At 45.1% G+C, this 21,038-nt stretch overlaps 1 protein-coding gene across 1 annotated transcript; it reads right to left on the reverse strand.

Moving 5' to 3' along the window:
- Positions 1 to 1,460: 1,460 nt before the first annotated feature.
- On the reverse strand, positions 1,461 to 20,467 carry LOC147105108 (pepsin A-like). The gene is made up of 9 exons (XM_086011187.1): positions 20,412 to 20,467; positions 17,841 to 18,003; positions 16,824 to 16,941; positions 14,472 to 14,590; positions 9,201 to 9,400; positions 7,080 to 7,199; positions 4,399 to 4,543; positions 4,099 to 4,197; positions 1,461 to 2,030 (listed from the first exon to the last, which is right to left on the reverse strand). The coding sequence occupies exons 1-9, from the start codon at positions 20,465 to 20,467 to the stop codon at positions 1,872 to 1,874; spliced, it is 1,179 nt and encodes a 392-aa protein (XP_085867313.1). The 3' UTR covers positions 1,461 to 1,871.
- Positions 20,468 to 21,038: the final 571 nt, after the last annotated feature.

Here is a 21,038-nt window from a genome sequence, read left to right on the forward strand (position 1 = left end):
GATGCAATATAACGTGGATAAATGCGAGGTTATCCACTTTGGTGTCAAAAACAGGAAGGCAGATTATTATCTGAATGGCAATAGATTGGGAGAAGGGGAAGTGCAACGAGACCTGGGTGTCCTTGTGCACCAGTCGCTGAAGGTAAGCATGCAGGTGCAGCAGGCGGTTAAGAATGCAAATGGTATGTTGGCCTTCGTAGTGAGAGGGTTTGAGTACAGGAACAAGGCTGTCTTGCTGCAGTTGTACATAGCCTTGGTGAGACCACATCTTGAGTATTGTGTGCAGTTTTGGTCGCCTTATCTGAGGAAGGATGTTCTTGCCATGGAAGGAGTTCAGCGAAGATTCACCAGGCTGATACCTGGGATGGCAGGAATGATGTATGAGGAGAGATTAGGTCGATTGGGCTTGTACTCGCTGGAGTTTAGAAGAATGAGAGGGGTTCTCAGTGAAACTTATAAAATTCTGACAGGACTGGACAGACTAGATGCAGGAAGGATGTTCCCGATGGTCGGGAAGTCCAGAACCAGGGGTCACAGTCTAAGGATAAGGGGTAGGCCATTTAGGACAGATATGAGGAGGAATTTCTTCTCCCAGAGAGTGGTGAACCTGTGGAATTCTCTACCCAGAAGGCAGTAGAGGCCAATACATTAAATATATTCAAGGAGTTGGATATATTTTTTAAGGCTAAAGGGATCAAGGGGTATGGGGAGAAAGCAGGGACCGGGTACTGAATTTGGATGATCAGCCATGATCACATTGAATGGCAGAGCAGCCGCGAGGGGCCGAATGGCCTACTCCTGCTCCTATCTTCTATGTTTCTATGTTTCTGGATGGAGGACTTAAAATCGAGTGAATAGCTTTACTGATCCATTAGAATTTTGTGAATAAGGTTAACGTTTCAGGTCAATGACCCTTCATGCCCTTTGGCCGAACGGTCATAGGCCTGAAACGTTAACCCCTAACCTTCCTTTCTCTGCAGGTGCTGCCTGTCCTGCTGGGCGTTTCCAATATTTTCTGTCTTTTATATCAGATTGGCAGCATTTTGCTTTTTGTGTTTGGGTTTTATTGAGCGCTGCACTGTTGGGGTTGCCTCACCCTGTGGACTCCCATCCCAGGATCAAGCTTAAAGTTGAAAGCTCCCACATCACTTAAACACAGAAATGGGAGGAAACAGACAGAGACCCCTGACCATCAACATCGTCACAGATGCGAAAATAGGTCTCAAAAGCTGAACATGTGCATTGGAAAAATAATTATTAATCTAAAGATGCATATACAGGAAATCTTAATTAGGCCGAAACCGAGGTGAGCTCCTGTTTAGTATCTGAGGAGTAATATCGTAGATCAGTCACACTGATGATATCTGTCTGTGTCTGGTGCAAACTGACGTAAGAAAACTACTAGGCACTTGGTCTAAGCGTTAAACAAAGCTTTAATCAACTGTTTTACAACATGGAGGTCTAGTTGTGTCCTTCACTAGTTCCTGTTAAGAATGTCCTGCGCAGGCTGGGCCCGTGCCCGAGTATTTATATTCTCCCCGGACAGCGCCACCCACAGGCCGCTCAGTTGATTCATGTCACAAACATCTCATCCAACCTCCAATACCCATATAGAAGAAAGAGATCAGACAGCTATTAATATGCTTATGACACTTTAATATTTTCTAATCTTCTCCATTATTTCTTTGGGATAATCGTCTACAAAGTACAGCTATCTGTGCAAATTAGTACGAGCATCATTTTTAATCAGTCATGCAATCACTGTGTTGGCCGTTGCATTTGGGAATCATGAGGAATGCCGGAGAGATTTGTAAATGCAAATCGGGGAGGGGTAGGGGGAAGAGATTTAAACAAAGTCCTGGATGTATAGATTAGGCAGCCCGAGCGAAGCCCACTCGGTTGGTTCCTCTGTCAAAAATGGAATAGTATTCTCCAATGAAGACGTCTCCGAGAACCCAGAGCTGTTCAGAAGTTGGCATAGCCATGCTGCTAAATCCACTGTTACAGCTTTGCTGTCCATTGCGATTTCTCTGCAAGTAAAGTAATAAAGAACAAATCAACAGTTTTTCCTACGCTTGTTGGCTTTTAAGAATGAACTTGCTTGCATATCATGCCATATCACGTGCGAACATACGCAATTTTCGGGCAGGAAAAGAACCAGCTGGTCCATCTGCCCCACACTTCACGATGGCTATCATGATATCTCTCAGAAACAGCCCACAGCACTCTGCACAATGAATTACTTTGAAGCAAATTGACTGTGGTAATGCAGGCAAATGCAGCAGACAATTAGTATGCAGCTAGATAGTATATTTGGCAAATGGATGAATGAACCATTCATTTTTTGGTTGGTGGCACTGTTTGAAGGAGGGACGTGGGAGAGGACACTATTTGAAGAAGGGCAGGGAGAGACATTTGGCCTCAGTGCCTAAGTGTGAGCGTGTGGGGGTAACGAGTCAGCCAGAGCTCCCACTCCTGATTGTTATCCAGTGACGCGTGCTGGAATGTGTGCCTCCGGTGAATTGGCCTTGACTGTAGTGCCCCCCCACCCACCGCTGAATAACTGGCCAACACTCGCTGTCCGGACTCACACTTTAAGAAAGACCACTTGAGCAGGTACTAGGGGTGGCAGGCACCCGCAGAACTGTGCTTAGAGAATCATAGCGTTTTACAGCACAGAAGGAGGTCATTCGGCCCATCGTGCCTACACTAACTCTTGTACTTCAACAAGAGTTAGTGAAAGGCAGAAAGTTGGTGTGGACGAAATAATAAATTAAAGTTCCGTATAAATGTAACTTCGGTTTATTGATTTAATCCATACTGTAGGGTCGATATACTGTTTACTACAACTACAACAAGGCTACGGACCAAATGCTGGAAAATGGGATTAGAATAGGCAGGGCATGATGGCCGGCGCGGACACGATGGGCTGAAGGGCCTCTTTCTGTGCTGTATAACTCTATGACTCCATGGGAGAGAAATTCAGTTGGTTTCCACCTCCCGTTAGCGCCTTAAGAGGGCGCTAATGGGGCGCAAAGCAACTAGTGCCCGGGCGCGGCAATGCTTGCATCGCTCGCGAAATTGACCAGACATTTTGCGGCGGCGCTAAACACTACTGCCACGATCTCCTGCACCGGCAAATCGTGACGTCAGTCGCGTGTGCAATGCCCCGATAGCACCCTGGACCGGATATTGAGTGGCGCCCCCTGCCTTACCGCCTGCCAGTAGCAACAACAGGTTGAGGGGAGCGTTTTGCAGTCAGGAAGGGACTGGGGGGAGTGTTATTTAAAGGCGACTGCTTCCTGCCTTTTTTTGTTGGTGACATTTTTGTACCACGCATTCTGAGAGAGAGAGAGTGAGAGAGACTTCTGGAGAGATTCAACGCTGTGTGAAGGAGTTTTGGGTACTGAGCAGCACTTTGCAGGTTCATTTTGATTTGCCCTTCCTTGTATCGATTTAGAAGAGACTGTGGGGGCTGCACTCTGAGCTCTTTCCCTGGATCTCTCCATTGTTCTTTCCAGCAGATTTGATGTACAGGTCTGTCCAGGCCGAGATTCAAGGCTGCAATGAGCAGGGTGTGGATGGAGAGCAAGATCGACCCTCCCCTTTAAGAACTGGCGGGCGCCATTGTGTCTGTGTTCCATTGCTGACTGACATCACATGAGCTTCGCCAGCGCTCTGAGGTAGCGCCTCGCTCCTCGGCCTTAGCGCCTTAAGACAGGTGTGAAGCGCCTGATTTTGCGCTCCAATCACCTCCAGGGGCGATAAAAGCCAAGTTTGCCGTCGGAGGCGATAATTAGCAGCAGGCGCTAATCTTTGCGCCCGGTCGATAATTCCCCCTAACTGTATATAACAATAATGATTTTCAAAAAGAGTTTGTATTTTGGCTATGGATGGATTAAGCATTTGAGACGGATGCTGCACTCAATATGTAACCACAGAGCTTCCTAAAAATCTGCAGCTTTTGTCGGCTGGCATTAAGGCTTACTGTAAAAGGTGGGGTACAGCAATCACACTGGAAATCTTTACAAAGAACAGCAAGCCTGGGATGGTATAAGATATTGTGGAGATTCTGGCAGGCTAAGGGTTAAAGCATACCTGGAGCACGTAGGCAGAAGGAGGCAGGGGGTAGTCAATTCCGTTGATGGTGAAAGTCACATAGGGCATACTGGGCAGGTCCCTGCAGTCCACACCGTACTGTAGAACAGAAATAACAAGAGATTAACAGTGGAATTGTCTGGGAAGGCAGGTGTAATTTAGGTTTAAACTGAATTATTGATTATCAGTTAGCTCTGAGGCTTTTCTTAATTTTAGCATAAGTATGAAATATTGTTATTAATGCATCTGAATCCCTTTTAACGTGAAGAACTTGTGTCCGTTGATTTAAGATGAAATTACCATGTAGTAAGATCCTGGATATGCACCAATTTCACGCTGAATTGTGTTGATAGGTGCGGTGGGGCCAACGATCAGAGAGGTGCCAGTATCGACAACAGCCTGACAACCACTTTGGCATGCCACTACCTGGCCGTTGATTTTCACGCTGGGAAAGAAAAGGACATCTATAGTTACATGACATGTTTTAGAAATCTGAAACTACTACACAAGTGATAACTGTTTACGGAGACTAATATATGCTAATGTATGCATCATACATCAAGACAGTTTCCAAATGTTATTCCATCGTTATACTTTCAGTAAATATGCAACGTAACACCTGGATTGTGCTTTTGAATCTCTTGCTATGGTTGCTCTGTTTTTAGTATTCTTTCAACCATACAATATTTTTGGTCCTGCAATGTTTTGCCAGGTGCAACCTTTAGTATATTGATCCTCACTTTCCTGGTTTGCAGTTGGCTGTCTATCATCCAGTGAATTGCCATCATAGCCTTCCACTTCATCCTAAAGCCCCTCCATAGCCTTGCCCAACCCTACCATTGTCATCTTCTCCAGCACTATATACCAGCGTGCACTCTCAGCTCTACTGTCTCCCGCTACCTGCGCATCCTGTGTCTGTCCTACCATTGGTGTTGGAGCCTTTAGCCTTTTGGTTGAGAATTCTGCTTTGAAACTTTCTTTACCTTCAAAAGTCTCCTCAAAACGCAACTCTTTAACTTTGCCTTTAGTTACCTCCCCTTAACCTCTCCCTTAATCCCTGCTTCATCCACTGTTCAAACTTTAGAGTGCCTTAGGATGTTGTGTTATGTAAAAAGTGTTCTACAAATGCAAAGTGTTGCAGTTGATGCTGGTTCGCATTTAAGCAGGCCCAAGATGAAGAGGGGATGGGAGCTGGACCAATATCTGTTGAGTATGGGGTTGAGGGTTATGGAGATATTGAGAGAGTGGTTAGCAAAGCATATGGGATCTTGGGTTTCATAAATAGAGGTATTGAGTACAAAAGTAGAGAAGTTATGCTGAACCTTTATAAAACGCTGGTTAGGCCACAACTGGAGTATTGCATCCAGTTCTGGTCACCACACTTTAGGAAGGATGTAAAGGCCCTTGAGAGGGTGCAGAGGAGATTTACCAGAATGGTTCCGGGGATGGGGGATCTTAGCTACAAGGACAGGTTGGAGAAGCTGGATTTGTTTTCATTAGAGCAAAGGAGTTTGAGGGGTGATTTGATAGAGGTGTGCAAGATTATGACGGGTTTGGATAGGCTAGACAGGGAAAGGCTGTTCCCACTAGTTGATGGTACAAGGACTAGGGGACACAGTTTTAAGGTTTTGGGCAAGAGATACAGGGGGGATGTGAGGAAAAACTTTTTTACACAGCGAGTGGTGAGGACCTGGAACTCGCTGCCAACGGAAGTGATGGTCAATGTTTTCAAGGGGAGACTGGATAGGCACTTGAGGGAAATAAACTTGCAGAGCTACGGGGATAGAGCGGGGGAATGGGACTGACTGGATTGCTCTACAGAGAGCCGGCACGGACTCGATGGGCCGAATGGCCTCCTTCTGTGCCGTTATGACTCCATATGACTCTATGGGCAGGATTTTCATTGGGCCGTGGAGGCGGGATTGGGGGTGTGTGGGGGGTTAAAATCACAAAATCGGGGGGCATGAACCCATCCCGCCTCCATGCCAGTTTCAAAGGAGGCGGGTACCTGACCTTTGCTGGGAGCCGCCTCCCCGAGGTGGGAAGGGGATTAGTGCCAATTAACTGTCTGTTAACAGGTAGCTGACAGGCAGTTTTAGCCTAATCCCTATTTTTATTGCTGAAGTGTGGGATTCCCGACGGCTCCAAACCACGCCAAGTTAGCGAGGCGAACCGTCGGGCTGAAGGGCTTGGAGGGTTCGAGATGTCCGGTGTTCAGGTGAGTGATGGGTGCATGAGTGCAGAGGTAACTGTGTTTGGTGTGTGTAAAGTGTTTAAAGAAGTTTAATTACCTTTACTTACCTTTACAGCCTTCCTTCCTTCAGGTCTCGGGAGTCCCTCATCTCACCAGCACAGAAAGCAGAATGGCTGCGATCTGTCAAAAGCTGTCAAACGCTGATACTTCATCTGTCAAAAGCTCTTGAGAGATGAAATGTCAATCTGTGACGTCCCCTGTTGCCAGGTGGCCCTTAATTGGCCTGCTGAGCCCGCTGGGCGGGCTCAACAAGGTCAATCGAGTGAAAATCACGTGGGTTGGCCACAACTCGATGGAGGCGGGACTACAACCCCGAAAGTTGTAGTCCCGCCTCCTACACGCCTCCAGAATCAAAATCCAGCCCCACGACTCTTATCTTGTTGCTTGAAATTTTTTTCAGGGGTGGTAGGGAAGGTGTGGAGGATCAGCAGGAGGTGTGGGGTGGAAGTCCATGATAGCACGATCATACATGGATGGAGCGGACTTGCCAGGCCAAGTGACCTTTTCTTGTGCTGGATCTAATTATGCTCTTATGACTCTGAATTATGCATTTCTCAGCTAGTCCCTAATATGTTCTCTTTAACACTGCTGTAATGTTAAACTGCCCAGTTAAAGTTGTGCAACATTTAATCTGTTTTTCATTATGAATTATTTCTGTACAAACACATTTTTGTAGTTGAATTCTATTCCGGAACATGTAACATTTTTTTAATGGGCATTTACTTACCTGTCGAGGAGGATTTGCCAGTATCCTATCACTGAGATGGGAACCCAGTTAATTTGACCTGTGTAGTGGTTCGGATCAACTCCACCAAATACAACTTCACTTCCGGACTGACCATCCTGTCTGAAAAACAAAGATTAAAAAGAAATTAAAACTGGATCTGTGCTGGATTAAAATTTCTGTCACATAGTGGCCTTTCTGTCAAATATGTGTTTGAAAGTAATTGTTATCATGCTGGTACACTTGCTGTAAATCCTAGAGAGGATGGAAACTATTGAGTGGGACCCTGGTAAATCCTACAATAGAAAAAAGTAAATCTGCACAATTTAAAATGTTTGCATTGCGATCTAGTCAGATTTATTTTATTTATTTCTACGATCTGGAATGCGCTGCCAGAAAGGGAGGTGGAATTAGATATACTTGAAAAGGAAAAAACCCCAGGTCTATGGGGAAAGAGTGGGGGAGTGGGACTAATAGCTCTTTCAAAGAGCCAGCACAGGCATGATGGGCTGAATGGCCTCCTTCTGTGCTGTATGATTCTATGATTCTATGTTAATTCTTTGGCTCATTAAAGCCGAGACCCTCAAGAAATATCTTCAAAGTATCAAACAGCAATACCTACAGGGCTGGATTCTCGTCTAGGGCGGGTTCACTGCCTGAGGTGACCCATCTTCCTCGGTCATTTAAAATGCAGGGTGGGCTCCCAGATGTATTTCTGCCACACAGAGAAAGCCAGGTAGCAAATCTCCATGGTGCAGCCATGGACAGAAAGGAGGAGGATGTCTTAAAGGGGGCAGAAGCGCCTCAAAGACTTAAAATATTTTTTAGAAGAAAGCTTTTCCATGAGCCGTGGGCCCTCTAAGAAAAGCGAAGGGCCCAAAGAGAGCCAGAAGTGCCCACTACTAGCCCTCTCCCTCCCAACTGAGCCATTAGCAGCTTTCCACTTCTGCCCCAGGTTGTACCATCTTCTGGGGTCCCTGTGGTCGGCAATACCTGAGGCAGAATGTAGGACAGTTTGGCTGGTTTCCCTGACCCTGTCCTGCACCATCATTTAAATGCCCTGGGTGGTCAAGATCCCTGCTGGATGTGGGGGTGGGCGCATGGGAGGTGAGAGAGGAGGAGGAGGAAAATTTAACACAGCGCAGGCAGGGGTGGGGATCTGACTGTAGCCCCCGCGTCCCCATTTTGCTTAATTTTCCACCGCTGTACCGCCTATTGAGTTACACGGCAGAGGAAAAATCCAGCCCATAATGTCAATGTTGTTGATAAAGATAAGTTGAAAGAAAAGGAAAGCTTTGTGTAGACATTGGCCCAGAAATTCGGGTCGGGGCTTCCCGCGGGTGCAAGCCCCTGACCTGCACTTACCTTGCGCGCCGGCAGTTGAGCTCTGGGCTTCCGTGGAATTCCGCTCCGGGGCCTGCTCCAACTCCTGGCGCGCTGTGCTTGCGTGTCCCAGAGGCGTAGTTAGTGCGATGCATCCCCTGGGATCACGTGAGCCATGGGCAGCCAATCAGAGGAGGGAAAAGCCCATTCATAAGATTGACAGGAAGACCTGTCTAAACTTATGAATATACGGGCCCCAAAGTAACAGTAAACCTTCAAATAATTTTTTTTTTAAATCACAATTTTTAAATAAACTATAAATTACATTAAATAACTATTTTAAACAATAATTTAAATTTTTGAAAAAAATAATTTTATAAAAAAACGGGGCTAAAAATAAACTTACCTTGCTTTAAAGTATTTAAAAATAATAAACCAGTGGAAAAAAGTTTAATTTTAATTAATTGCCCACTTACCTTTTAAAATGCAGGCCTTACGCCTGGTTTTTACATTTCTAAAATCTAAAGACTTACCCTTACGGAAAAACCTGTAAAAAAAACATAAGTTCAAAGCGCACGCGCAGACTCCCGCGCGCACGCGTTCGACCTCTGAACCCCTTCGTTCAGAGGAACGAAAGTGCCGGTTTCCCGCGCATGCGCAGTGCATGCAAGAAACCGGCACTTCCATCGGGTCCACGCGTGAGTACCCCGTGCGTACTCACGCATTGGGACCCGAATTTCTGGGCCAATGTTCTTTATAAAAAATATTGATCTGGAAGTAGCAAAGTTAAAAATACTTCACCTGGCCAGGTAAAAGGCAAACATAGGCTGTTCCACCAGTTTCTCAGACATCATGTTATCAAAAACAGTTGTGGCACCTGCTACTGCAAGATCTGGATAGGCCAATCCCAGAATTCCATCAAATTTAGATAAGTCAAGGAATCTGCTAGGCTCAGTGATACTTAAACCAAATTCCTGGTGAGTGATATCAATCGTGGATACCTTATTGAAAAGAAAACGGTTTAAATATTTAAGGCAGATCATATTGAAAGGAAGTCAAGTAACATGGGCCTGGTAGCAATGAACACATAGGGGTCTCTAATACAAAAGCAGACGGAAGGGTCATCGACCAGAAACGTTAACTCTGTTTCTCTCTCCACAGATGCTGCCCAACCTGCTGAGTGGTTTCCAGCATTTTCTGCTTTTATTACATAGGCGGTTCTGCCGGTTCTGCTGATTTCCCGTTGTAACTTTTGCAAGTGACGGACAGCTCCCCTCCAGGAAGCAGCAAAGGTCCAGTTGCTCTTGGTCTCTGATGCTTCCAACTTGCCCTCGCAAGGTGTAGAACCTCCAGCTGCCCCTTGCCAGGCGAATGTCTTCGGGGGGCGTGGAGGCAGGAGTAGAGACTCCCTGCACCAGATGTTCCTGCTCCAATGTCTCAGTCAGGGCCTGGCGTAGCGTTGGAGACCAATACATCTGGTGACCTGAGGCACAGTGGTCTCCAAATGGGCAGACTGGTTCAGGCCACTGACGAAACGAGTCATATTTTAAAACGATTTTCCAGATCACTGCCTCTTCCTCCAGGGGCCGAGGAAGACATGGAGTGGGCATCGGGGGATGGGGGCAGAGGGGTGGGGGTGTAAACTTGGACAACCTCCCCCGCAATGGCAGGTGGGAGCCAGAGTTTCTGACTGCATGAGCCAGGCAGGTATCAGAGATTCGCCCGGAGGAGGAATTCCTAGAGTGTATACGGGATGGTTTCCTGGACCAATATGTCGAGGAACCAACTAGAGATCAGGCCATCTTACACTGGGTATTATGTAATGAGAAAGCATTAATTAGCAATCTTGTTGTGCGAGGCCCCTTGGGTCGGAGCAATCATAATATGATAGAATTCTTCATTAAGATGGAGAGTGAAGTAGTTGACTCAGAGACTAGGGTCCTGAATTTAAATAAAGGAGACTACGATGGTATGAGGTGCGAGTTGGTTAGGATTGATTGGGGAATGTCACTCAAAGGGTTGACGGTGGATGGGCAATGGCAAACATTCAAAGACCGCATGGATGAACCACAGAATTTGTTCATCCCAGTTTGGCATAAAAATAAAACAAAAAAGGTGACTCAACCGTGGCTAACAAGGGAAATTAGGGATAGCATAAGATCCAAGGAGAGGACATATAAATTGGCCAGAAAAAGCAGTAAACCTGAGGATTGGGAGCAGTTTAGGATCCAACAAAGGAGGACAAAGCGATTAATTAAGAGGGGGGAAATAGAATATGAGAGTAAGCTTTCAGGGAACATAAAAACTGGCTGCAAAAGCTTTTATAGATATGTGAAGAGAAAAAGATTGGTGAAGTCAAGCGTAGGTCCCTTGCAGTCAGAATCAGGGGAATTTATAATGGGGAACAAAGAAATGGCTGACCAATTAAATACATACTTTGGTTCTGTCTTCACAAAGGAGGACACAAATAACCTCCCAAAGATTTCGGGTAACATAGGGTCTAATGAAAGGGAGGAACTGATAGAAATCAGTATTTGTAGGGAAATGGTGTTAGGGAAATTGATGGGATTGAGGGCTGATAAATCCCCAGGGCCTGATAATCTTCCTCCTAGGGTATTAAGGAAGTGGCCCTAGAAATAGTAGATGCATTGCTGGTCATCTTCCAAAATTCTATAGACTCTGGAACAGTGCCCATGTATTGGCGGGCAGCTAATGTTACCCCACTGTTCAAAAAGGGTGGTAGAGAGAAAACGGGGAATTACAGACCAGTAAGCCTGACATCGGTAGTGGGGAAAATGCTAGAGTCCATTATAAAGGATGTAATAGCAGAGCACTTGGAAAAAAGTGACCGGATCGGACAAAGTCAACATGGCTTTACAAAAGGTAAATCGTGCTTGACTAATCTGCCGGAATTTTTTGAGGATGTTACTGGTAAAATAGATAAGGGAGAACCAGTGGATGTGGTGTATTTGGATTTTCAAAAGGCTTTCGATAAGGTCCCGCATAAGAGATTAGTGTGTAAAATTAAGGCACATGGGATTGGGGGCAAGGTATTGACTTGAATAGAGAACTGGTTGGCAGACAGAAAGCAAAGAGTTGGAATAAATGGCTCTTTTTCCGAGTGGCAGGTAGTGACTGGTGGGGTACCGCAGGGATCGGTCCTTGGACCCCAGCTATTCACAATATATATTAATGATCTGGATGATGGAACTAGATGTAATATCTCCAAGTTTGCAGACGACACAAAGCTGGGTGGGCGTGTGTGCTGTGAGGAGGATGCCGAGAAACTCCAGTATGATTTGGACAGGTTGGGTGATTAGGCAGAAGCATGGCAGATGCACTATAATGTGGATAAATGCGAGGTTATCCACTTTGGTGTCAAAAACAGGAAGGCAGATTATTATCTAAGTGGCAATAGATTGGGAGAAGGGGAAATGCAACGAGACCTGGGCGTCCTTGTGCACCAGTCGCTGAAAGTAAGCATGCAGGTACAGCAGGCGGTTAAGAAGGCAAATGGTATGTTGGCCTTCGTAGCGAGAGGGTTTGAGTACAGGAACAAGGATGTCTTGCTGCAGTTGTACAGGGCCTTGGTGAGGCCACATCTTGAGTATTGTGTGCAGTTTTGGTCGCCTTATCTGAGGAAGGATGTTCTTGCCATGGAAGGAGAGCAGCGAAGATTCATTAGGCTGATACCTGGGATGGCAGGAATGACGTATTAGAAGAGATTGGGTCGATTGGGCTTTTACTCGCTGGAGTTTAGAAGAATGAGAGGGGATCTCATCGAAACTTATAAAATTCTAACAGGACTAGACAGACTAGATGCTGGAAGGATGTTCCCGATGGTCGGGGAGTCCAGAACCAGGGGTCACAGCCTAAGGATAAGGGGTAAGCCATTTAGGAGAGAGATGAGGAGGAATTTCTTCACCCAGAGAGTGGTGAACCTGTGGAATTCTCTACCACAGGAGACAGTAGAGGCCAATTCATTAAATATATTCAAAAGGAGTTGGATATATTTCTTAAGGCTAAAGGGATCAAGGGATATGGGGAGAAAGCAGGGACAGGGTACTGAATTTGGATGATCAGCCATGATCACATTGAATGGCGGAGCAGGCTCGAGGGGCCGAATGGCCTACTCCTGCTCCTATCTTCTATGTTTCTATGTAGTTGGCACTTGCGCTCAACTGCTCCACGCTAATGAAGTGCTCTTACACTGGCCCCGAAAACTGGGACCAAGTACCAAAGAATGTGGAGCTTATATTTATGTGGCACCTGAACACACCCTTCAGACATCCCACAATGTTTTACAGCCAATTAATTACTTTTGAAGTGCACTCAGTTGCTATTCGAATCTGTCATTAGGGATAGAGTGAGCGAAGGTTTGAACAAGTATGAGCTGATCAGAGAGCACCAACACGGCTTTGTTAAGGGTAAGTCATGTCTGACCAAACTAGTTGAATTTTTTGTGGAGGTCACTAATAAGGTAGATAAGCGAGTGTCTATGGATGTTATCTATAAGGACTTCCAGAAGGCATTCGATAAGGTTCCACACAAGAGATTATTAGCAAAAGTGAGAGTGCATGGAATTGGAGGTAGCCTTTTGACTTTGGTTAGAAATTGGTTGGGAGATAGGATACAAAGAGTGGGGATAAAGGGATGTACTCAGATTGGTGGGATGTGACAAGTGGTGTTCCCTAGGGATCTGATCTAGGGCCTCAAATTTTCACCATATTTATTAATGACCTAGATGAAGGAATAGAGAGTTGTATACGTTTGCAGATGACACTAAGATAGGAGAGATATTGGGCTGTAACTTGCTGCCCCTACGGGTGCGTACGAGGTGTATACGCGCCCGTAAGGGCCGCGCAAGTTCCCCGTTTAGGCATGCGCTAAAACGCAGAACTTGCGATCTGTCGAGAAAATTCAGCATCGCAGAGAAAAGGGCCTCCACGGACGGAGAGTCTGCCCAGCGAATGCCTGTGAAAATCATACGCCTGGTAAAAGCAGGCGTAAGGCCTGCTTTAACCAGCGTAAGAGTTTTAAAGAACAGAAAAATTAAATTTCATCAATAATTTATACATTTAAAAACCTGTGAAATAAGGTAAGTTTATTTTTAGCCCCTTTAAAATGTGTACATTTATTTTTCAAAAAATTAAATTTTTGATTAAATATTTAATTAAATGCCATTTTAATAAATTTTAAATATGTGATTTTTTATTTTATTTTATTTGAAGTGTAGAGGTGTTTTGGGGGGTATTTCCATACGTACTTATGGGGTTTCTGTATATACAGAATCCTCATAAGCATGAATGGGGATTCCCTTCTGTCATTCGTTGGACCGGCCCACGTGGGCCTCTTCCCGTAGGTACCCGGAGAGGCCCAGGACCGTGAGTCTCTGTACCTCCCAGACCACCAGGTAGGCATGGATTTCATTTGCGGATCGGAGGCATTTCCCTGCGGGAAGCCTCTGACCGCAAAGTTAGGGCCAATAAGTAGCTCAGATGGGAGCACAAAGTTGCAAAGAAACATCGACAGATTAAGTGGTAGAAGTTTGGAACTCTCTTCCACAAACAGCAATTGATGCAAAGTCAATTGTTAACTTTAAATCTGAAAGTGATAGATTTTTGCTAGCCAAAGGTATTAAGGGATATGGGGCAAAGGCGGAAATATATAGGTCACAGATCAGCCATGATCTCATTGAATTGCCGAACAGGCTCGAGAGACTACTCCTGTTCCTATGTTCCTAAGTGAAAGGAGTTCAATGTGGGAAAGTGTGAGATCATCCACTTTGGACCCAAGGAAGATAAATTGGAGTATTTTCTAAATGGTGAGAAATCAGGAACTGTCGCGGGGGAAAGAGACTTGGGAGTCGTAGTACACAAATCATTAAAAGCCAGTCAACAGGTGCAAAAAGCAATCAAAAAGGCTAATGGAATGCTGTCTCGGGTGCTGAAATACAAAGGTGAGGAAGTTGTGCTTCAGTTGTATAGAGCTTTGGTCAGGCTCCATCTGCAGCACTGCATTCACTTTTGGGCACTGCACCCCAGGCACGGGAGATCCGCTAGTTTGACTTACTCTGACAGTATCATATCCCAGTACTCCAGTCATGATGCCTGTACCGTAATAGATGGAAATGTATTTGTTTGCAAGCTGAAATGTTGAGGAGTCATTTGGATTAAACTTGTGATGATCTTCTACAAAAGAAAACATTTTTTCCAATTACTGTAGTTTCATTAGATTATAGTGTTTATTTCAATACAACAGCAACAACTTGCATTTATATAGCATCTTTAACGTAGAAAAAAGGAGTGTTACCAGACAAAATTTGACACTGAGAGACATAAGGAGATATTAGGACAGGTGAGCAAAAGCTTGGTCAAATGGTAGGTATTAAGGAGCATCTTAAATTAGGAGAGAGGTAAATAGGCGGAGAGGTTTAGGGAGAGAATTCCAGAGCTTAGGGCACAGGCAGCTGAAGGCACAGCCATCAATGGTGGAGCGATTCAAATTGGGAATGCATAGAGGCCAGAATTAGAGGAGCGCAGAGATCTTGGAGGGTTGTAGGGCTGCAAAAAGTTGCAGAGATAGGGAGGAGGGGGGCGAGGCCATGGAAGGATTTGAAGGCAAGGATGAGAATTTAAAATTCTAAATCAAAATTTCACTCAGTCTAGTGAACATTTGATCTGGCTTCTTAATTCTAAGACAATTTTTGTAAATCATTTTATTTAAATTACATTGCTTCCGCTAAAAAGAACACAAGTGATCAATTTTGACTTTTGGCTGACTGACAGGCGGAGCGCACTGGTTGGCTACCCACTCTGGTGGCGAAGAGCCCCCAGCGATTATGAGGCCCGAGCCCCACTAAAAATCTGACAAGTGAAAGATGGGTGGTGGGGGTGGGCGGGGTGGGGGGTGCGGGGGCGGTGGTGGGGGGGGCGCCAAATGTAGAATGCAGAATGAGGAATCCCCTTCCCTCCCCTTTCAGCATTCAGAAGGGACCATTCTCTTCGTGACTCCCTGGTCCACTCTTTCATCACCCCCAACTCCCCTTCCCCTTCCCACAGCACCTGCCCTTTTACCTCCTCCCTTCCCACCGTCCAAGGCCCCAAACACACCTTGCAGGTGAAACAGCGATTTACTTGTACTTCTTTCAATTCAGTATATTGTATTTGATGTGGTCTCCTGTGCATTGGGGAGACAAAATGCTTCGTGGAACACCACTGTTCAGTGCGCAAGTGTGACCCTGAGCATCCGGTCGCTTGCCATTTTAATTCTCCATCTCATTCCCACTCTGACCTATCAGCCCTCGGCCTCTTACACTGTTCCAATGAAGCTCAACGGAAGCTCGAGGGACAGCACCTCATCTTTCGATTAGGCATGTTACAGCCTTCCGGACTCAACATCGAGTTCAACAATTTCAGACAATAACCACTGCTCCCATTTTTTTGGACAGCGGGTGCTGGTAATGGTTCTGTTGTTCATTTAATCTCTCCTGCCTTCCACCCCATCACAGACCATCCCCTATTGTTCTTTCCTCCCCTTCCCCCCTTTCCCTGCCCCCGTACTTGCTTAAAACCTGTTACGTCTGTAACATTTTCCAATTCTGATGAAGGGCCATCGACCCGAAACATTGACTCTGTTTCTCTCTCCGCAGATGCTGCCGGACCTGCTGAGTATTCCCAGCATTTTCAGTTTTTATTTCACATCTCCAGCATCTACAGTATTCTACCTCTCACAACACTAATCCTGTTTCCACGAGTTTATGTGAACTGTAGAGGACACAGCATTTTTACTTGTGTTGTGAATACTTTAGTTGAATTAAACCTCACTGTTTGCATTGAGACTAAGTCACCCAAAGAGAACCTCGGCAAGAGATGTGAAACTATCTCCAGGAATTAGAACCACACTACAATGGTGGGTAGCTGCAATCATTGTAAAGCAAAATTTAAAAGTTTGACACATTTTGAACAAAAACGTAAATGACATTTGGGTGTTTTTTATTCCCCACTGCAAGGGTAATACCGGGCAGGCAGTATAACTTAGATCTGCCAGCGGCCAATTTGCACACAGCAAGCTCCCACAAACAGCAATGTGATAATGACCAGATAATCTGTTTTTTTATTATGTTGATTGAGGGATCAATATTGCCCAGGGCACCAGGGAAAGCTCCCCTGCTCTTCTTCGAAATAGTGCCATGGGGTCTTTTACATCCACCTGAGAGCACAGACAGGTCCTCGGTTTAATGTCTCATCCGAAAGTGGGAATTTAGTGCTTATAAATTGCAATATAAGGTCATAATGAAGCAAATTTGAGTTAAGAGTAATAACTGTAATCACCTCAAGCATCTGTATACTTTCATGTGCTCAAGAAAACCAAAGTGTGCTATTACCAGAATTACTATTATTGTCTATATTTATTTCTACTTACTGCAAGCTGGACTAGAGCAGTAACCCGATGGGACCCATAGGTTAGCTGAACCGGTATCAAAGACGACAGTGAAACTCTGAGGTGGGGTCCCGATACTGATTGTCCCATAGTATGCCAGCTGTCAGGAAATTAACAGAAAGACACAAAATTAGAAATGTATCTGGTTCTCAGGCAACAGAGGACAGTATAGTTCCACATGTGTTCCAGGTCATAGACGGTTAAACGGATGCACTTAGTTTGCTAAAAGTTTAACTTAGGGGAAACTTTAACCTAACCCATCCCGCGGGAAATTAAGGTGCTCGTTTTACAACCCCCTCAATGTTACTGTCCCTGCGGACTAAGATTTCTAAAAGCGGTACTGTTGCTTTTGGAGAATACTCCACAGGTTCAAGTAATGTGGCAGCTGAGAAATGGGAGCAAATGTTCATTTAGAAAAATATGTAGGAACAGCGAGTGACTATTCCCAGTTTCATTAGGGATCTTGAAGCAGATCTAGTTAACTAGATGGAATACCTGTTGTGTGATTCTGGTAATGAAAAATAAAGAAACGTCTTGCATTGCTATAGCGCCTTTCATGACCCCGGGATGCCCCGAAGCGCTCAACAGTCAATGAAGTACTTTTTGAAGTGCAGAGTAAAGTCCCACAAACAGCAATGAGATAATGACCAGATAATCTATTTTTTTAGTGATGTTGGTTGAGGGATAACTGTTGGCTAGGACACCGGGGAGAACTCCCCTGCTCTTCTTCGAAATATTGCCATGGGACCTTTTACATCCACCTGAGAGAGCAGACAGGGCCTCATCTCAAAGACGTCGCCTCTGACAGTGCAGCGCTCCCTCAGCACTGCACTGAAATGTAACAGCTGCAAAGTGACTGCCTGTAATATTTGCTGTACTATTGGGATTCAGACACAACCAGCAGGATTAATAAAGTGCAGAATGCAGTAATACTCAATGGGAATGTTTCTATCCTACTCTGTTTGCTGCTCTTCCTTAAAAAGATGACAGATTACTTACATCCAGGGAGTTTATAAGTGGATCTGATGCAATCGTGGACTCCATCTGGGATGGGCCTAAGTATTTTGAATAGGGATTGTATGGGTGCTTCTTCAGAAAGTCTTCGAGTAACCCACGCTCCTCCAAGACATCGCGGACAGATTTACCCTTAATTAGTTTCACTCTGCAAATAGAGGAGGAAAAGGGGGTCAGCATTCAGTCAGATATTGCTTTCTAAATTAAGCCAAATAATTGTTTCTACATAATTCAGTATCATATGTACAAGCTATGTTCATTTACTGATTAGTAAACAAAGGTACCTTATATAATAATACGGAGATCATTGTATGTAGTTATGAGCACAACTGACTTCAAAATGGGCTACGGAGAGGGATTATCAAGTGTCTGACAGTCTCCATTTAAATACCAGCTCTCATGAATCGAGATAAACGCTGATTGGGTGTGGAGCACTGAGAGAGAAGATTATTTTGCTTTCAGAATGTAGTGCTAATCACTGAATCCCTTTTTTTGCACCAGTTCATGTTCTGCTGAAGTCCTCTAAACGCTTCACTTACAGTCTGCTTTTCGGGGACATAGGCCGCCATTTCGCCTAGCGAGGTGAGCTCAGTGCGGCCGAGGTCAGTGGCAGGTTGCGACCACGCTCCCGGCTCCATCCCGCTCTGTGAGAAGACTTTTACGTGGATGGGGCTTGTTAAGCTTATGGAGGGATTCACAGCATGCAGGCAGGTTCTCTTCCCTTCCCATGGGCGTAAGAGACCACCCTAGGAGATCAATGCAGCCTGGTTGCACATTGCACAGGAGGACACAAGCAGGGATGTCATCAGGAGGACCAGGCTGCAGTGGCGCAAACCTTTCAATGATCTCAGTAGATCACGAAACGTTACTACAAAGCCACACTCAATCTCATCCTGCTGTGCCACTCATCACATCCCCATCACTCTGCCTTCCCTACCCTATTCCTGCACATCTTTACTCACATCAACTTACCTTGCACCTCCACCCATCCCTCTCTATCTACATTATCACTTCCCCATCTCACTAGGCACCCCTCTCACTCACCCTCATCCTACTGCAGGCATACCAACTAAGAACACACAAGGATAGGCACTTGGGTGGTTTAGCCAATGTTCATGTGAAGTTTCTGGTAATGTCAAACATTGAGATCTTTATTTTCAACACTTTGCGTTCTTAGACAGATTTGTGTGAACCTTTGGAAGTGTCTTAGTGAGTTGCAGTGAATGGTGAGACATAACGGTACCCCCCCCCACTCCCCGCAAAGGTGGTGAGTGTGAAAGGAATGGCTTGGGCATTGTAGGGATGCTTTATGGTGCAGGTGTGGGGTGGAGCCAACCTGGCACATCATGTGGCAGCCAGGGTGTACAGCATCAAGTGAAGTAAATGTGGCCATGGTGAGGCCATCCCTGGCGTCCCGGGCAGCAATGTAGTCGGGTGCTGATGCCCTCTGTCCTGTGCAGTATCAGGTGATTGCGGAGAAGATTGGTGTTGTTGGTGGTGGTGCTGGCGTGCCTGGTGTTGCTGGTGTTGGGTCTGATTGTGGTGGGATTCTGAGGACCAAGGTGAGATTTTTTCAAGGGCACCGATGCTGCTGGAATAGATGGCAGCTGAAGTTGAGATGACAGAAGCGATCTGTCAAATGGTGAGAGAGCTTGCTCCAAGGAGGTGACAGTGGATAGAGAGTTTACTCCAAACACTTCCAAACTGCATAAAGCTCAAAAGTGGGTTCCAAATCATGAAGGCTCCAGCTTCTCAGATTGGGAAGTGAACAGCTGTGAAATGGTAGGTTTTATACCACTTTTGCAGCTGTCACCTATTCACAGCAATGGAGAGTCATTGAGAAGACGACAGTGGACCCGCCTTCAAACCTGCATTCTGAGCACCAGTAAAATTCCGGCCAATAGTGTGCATTAAGGGACTGTTTTTTGGGGTATGGATAAACAAACTTACCATAATAAATAAAGCAAAATTGTACCCCTCCTCCAAAAATATTGCATACGCATTACAAATGCAACAAATATTGGCCACATCTATAATAAAAACAATACACTGCTACAAACATAATGTGAGCATTGCAAAAAAAAATCCTGTTCATCTTTAAGAGTTCCATTGCACAGGGAACTTTCCTGGCACCTAGTCAAAGTGGGCTTTGATGGCAAAAGGCACTTTTGTGGCATACAAGCTGGAAAGTTGCAATAATTTGCTGTGCATTCTGGGGCCTTAACGAGGCTACGGCATAAAAAGTGTGCACGCACTCTGGTACAAAAATCCCAGGCAGGCAGAACTGAGGCCAAAGCGTGCTGAAGGCCTGTTGGCCCAATTGTCTGATCTCCTGCACCCTTTCCACATGTACTCAACCAGCGCCGCTGACTGCAAAATTGGGCCCTGAGATAAATCAGCCCACTAAACGCACAGGCGTTGTTAATGGCAGAAGAACTGAGATGTTTAAGACAAACTTAAAATATTCTGATGAAGTCATCGTCTTCCATCTGCGAGGAAACACAGTCAAAACATATCTAAACTTCAAAAGCAAGGGCTACAATCATCAGTTCTTACCTGATTAAACACTCAGAGAGCTGAATGCAAGCGAGCGCAATGAGCAGCCACTTCATCTTTGTCCTTGGTACAGTGGAATGGCTCCAACAGGGAAATGCCAGATGCTTCAGCGAATGTCTGAGTTGCGTGTTGCTGTTTTTATAACAATCGGGATCAATCCTATCCATTGTCTATAGATTCCGATAACAGATAAGGCAAATGTGAATTTGACCATAATCGGTAAATATCAAACACGATGACCTTGTTGGAAAACAAGATATTGCTTCCAATTTAAGCAACGCCAAACTTTGAAATCGCAGTTAATCATATTATTAAATGTCAACACGATTATTAATGCTACTATAACTGATAAAGACATTAAAACTATTTACAAACCTACTAAAAATGATTTGGGTAATTACTTGTGATGCTGTGATTTGAACATGTGGCCTCAGAGAATGATAAGCAATTATTTAGTATCTCAATAACATTGAGGCCATTTGTGTATGGTCAGTTGGCTGCTTTGTCAGATGTCCGTTGAAAGGTCATTTGTCCCACAATCCATAGCAAGTTGACAACACCAGGAATACATGAAAAAGGGAGTTAGCACTCTGTAATCAACAGCCGTTTAAAATTTAGAGATACATA

The sequence above is a fragment of the Somniosus microcephalus genome, chromosome 18, assembly GCF_052327205.1.
Source record: "Somniosus microcephalus isolate GS21.2 chromosome 18, FLI_Smic_1.0, whole genome shotgun sequence".
Taxonomy (NCBI): Eukaryota; Metazoa; Chordata; class Chondrichthyes; order Squaliformes; family Somniosidae; genus Somniosus; species Somniosus microcephalus.

Bases quoted from the DNA above. Each gene is read 5' to 3' on its own strand.
- LOC147105108 (XM_086011187.1), bottom strand. From the start codon at position 20,467: ATGAAGTGGCTGCTCATTGCGCTCGCTTGCATTCAGCTCTCTGAGTGT. The intron at 18,004-20,411 runs GTAAGAACTGAT...CTCTATTTGCAG, and splicing joins CTCTCTGAGTGTTTAATCAG to AGTGAAACTAATTAAGGGTA. The intron at 14,591-16,823 runs GTAAGTAGAAAT...TTTCTTTTGTAG, and splicing joins CTGCTCTAGTCCAGCTTGCA to AAGATCATCACAAGTTTAAT.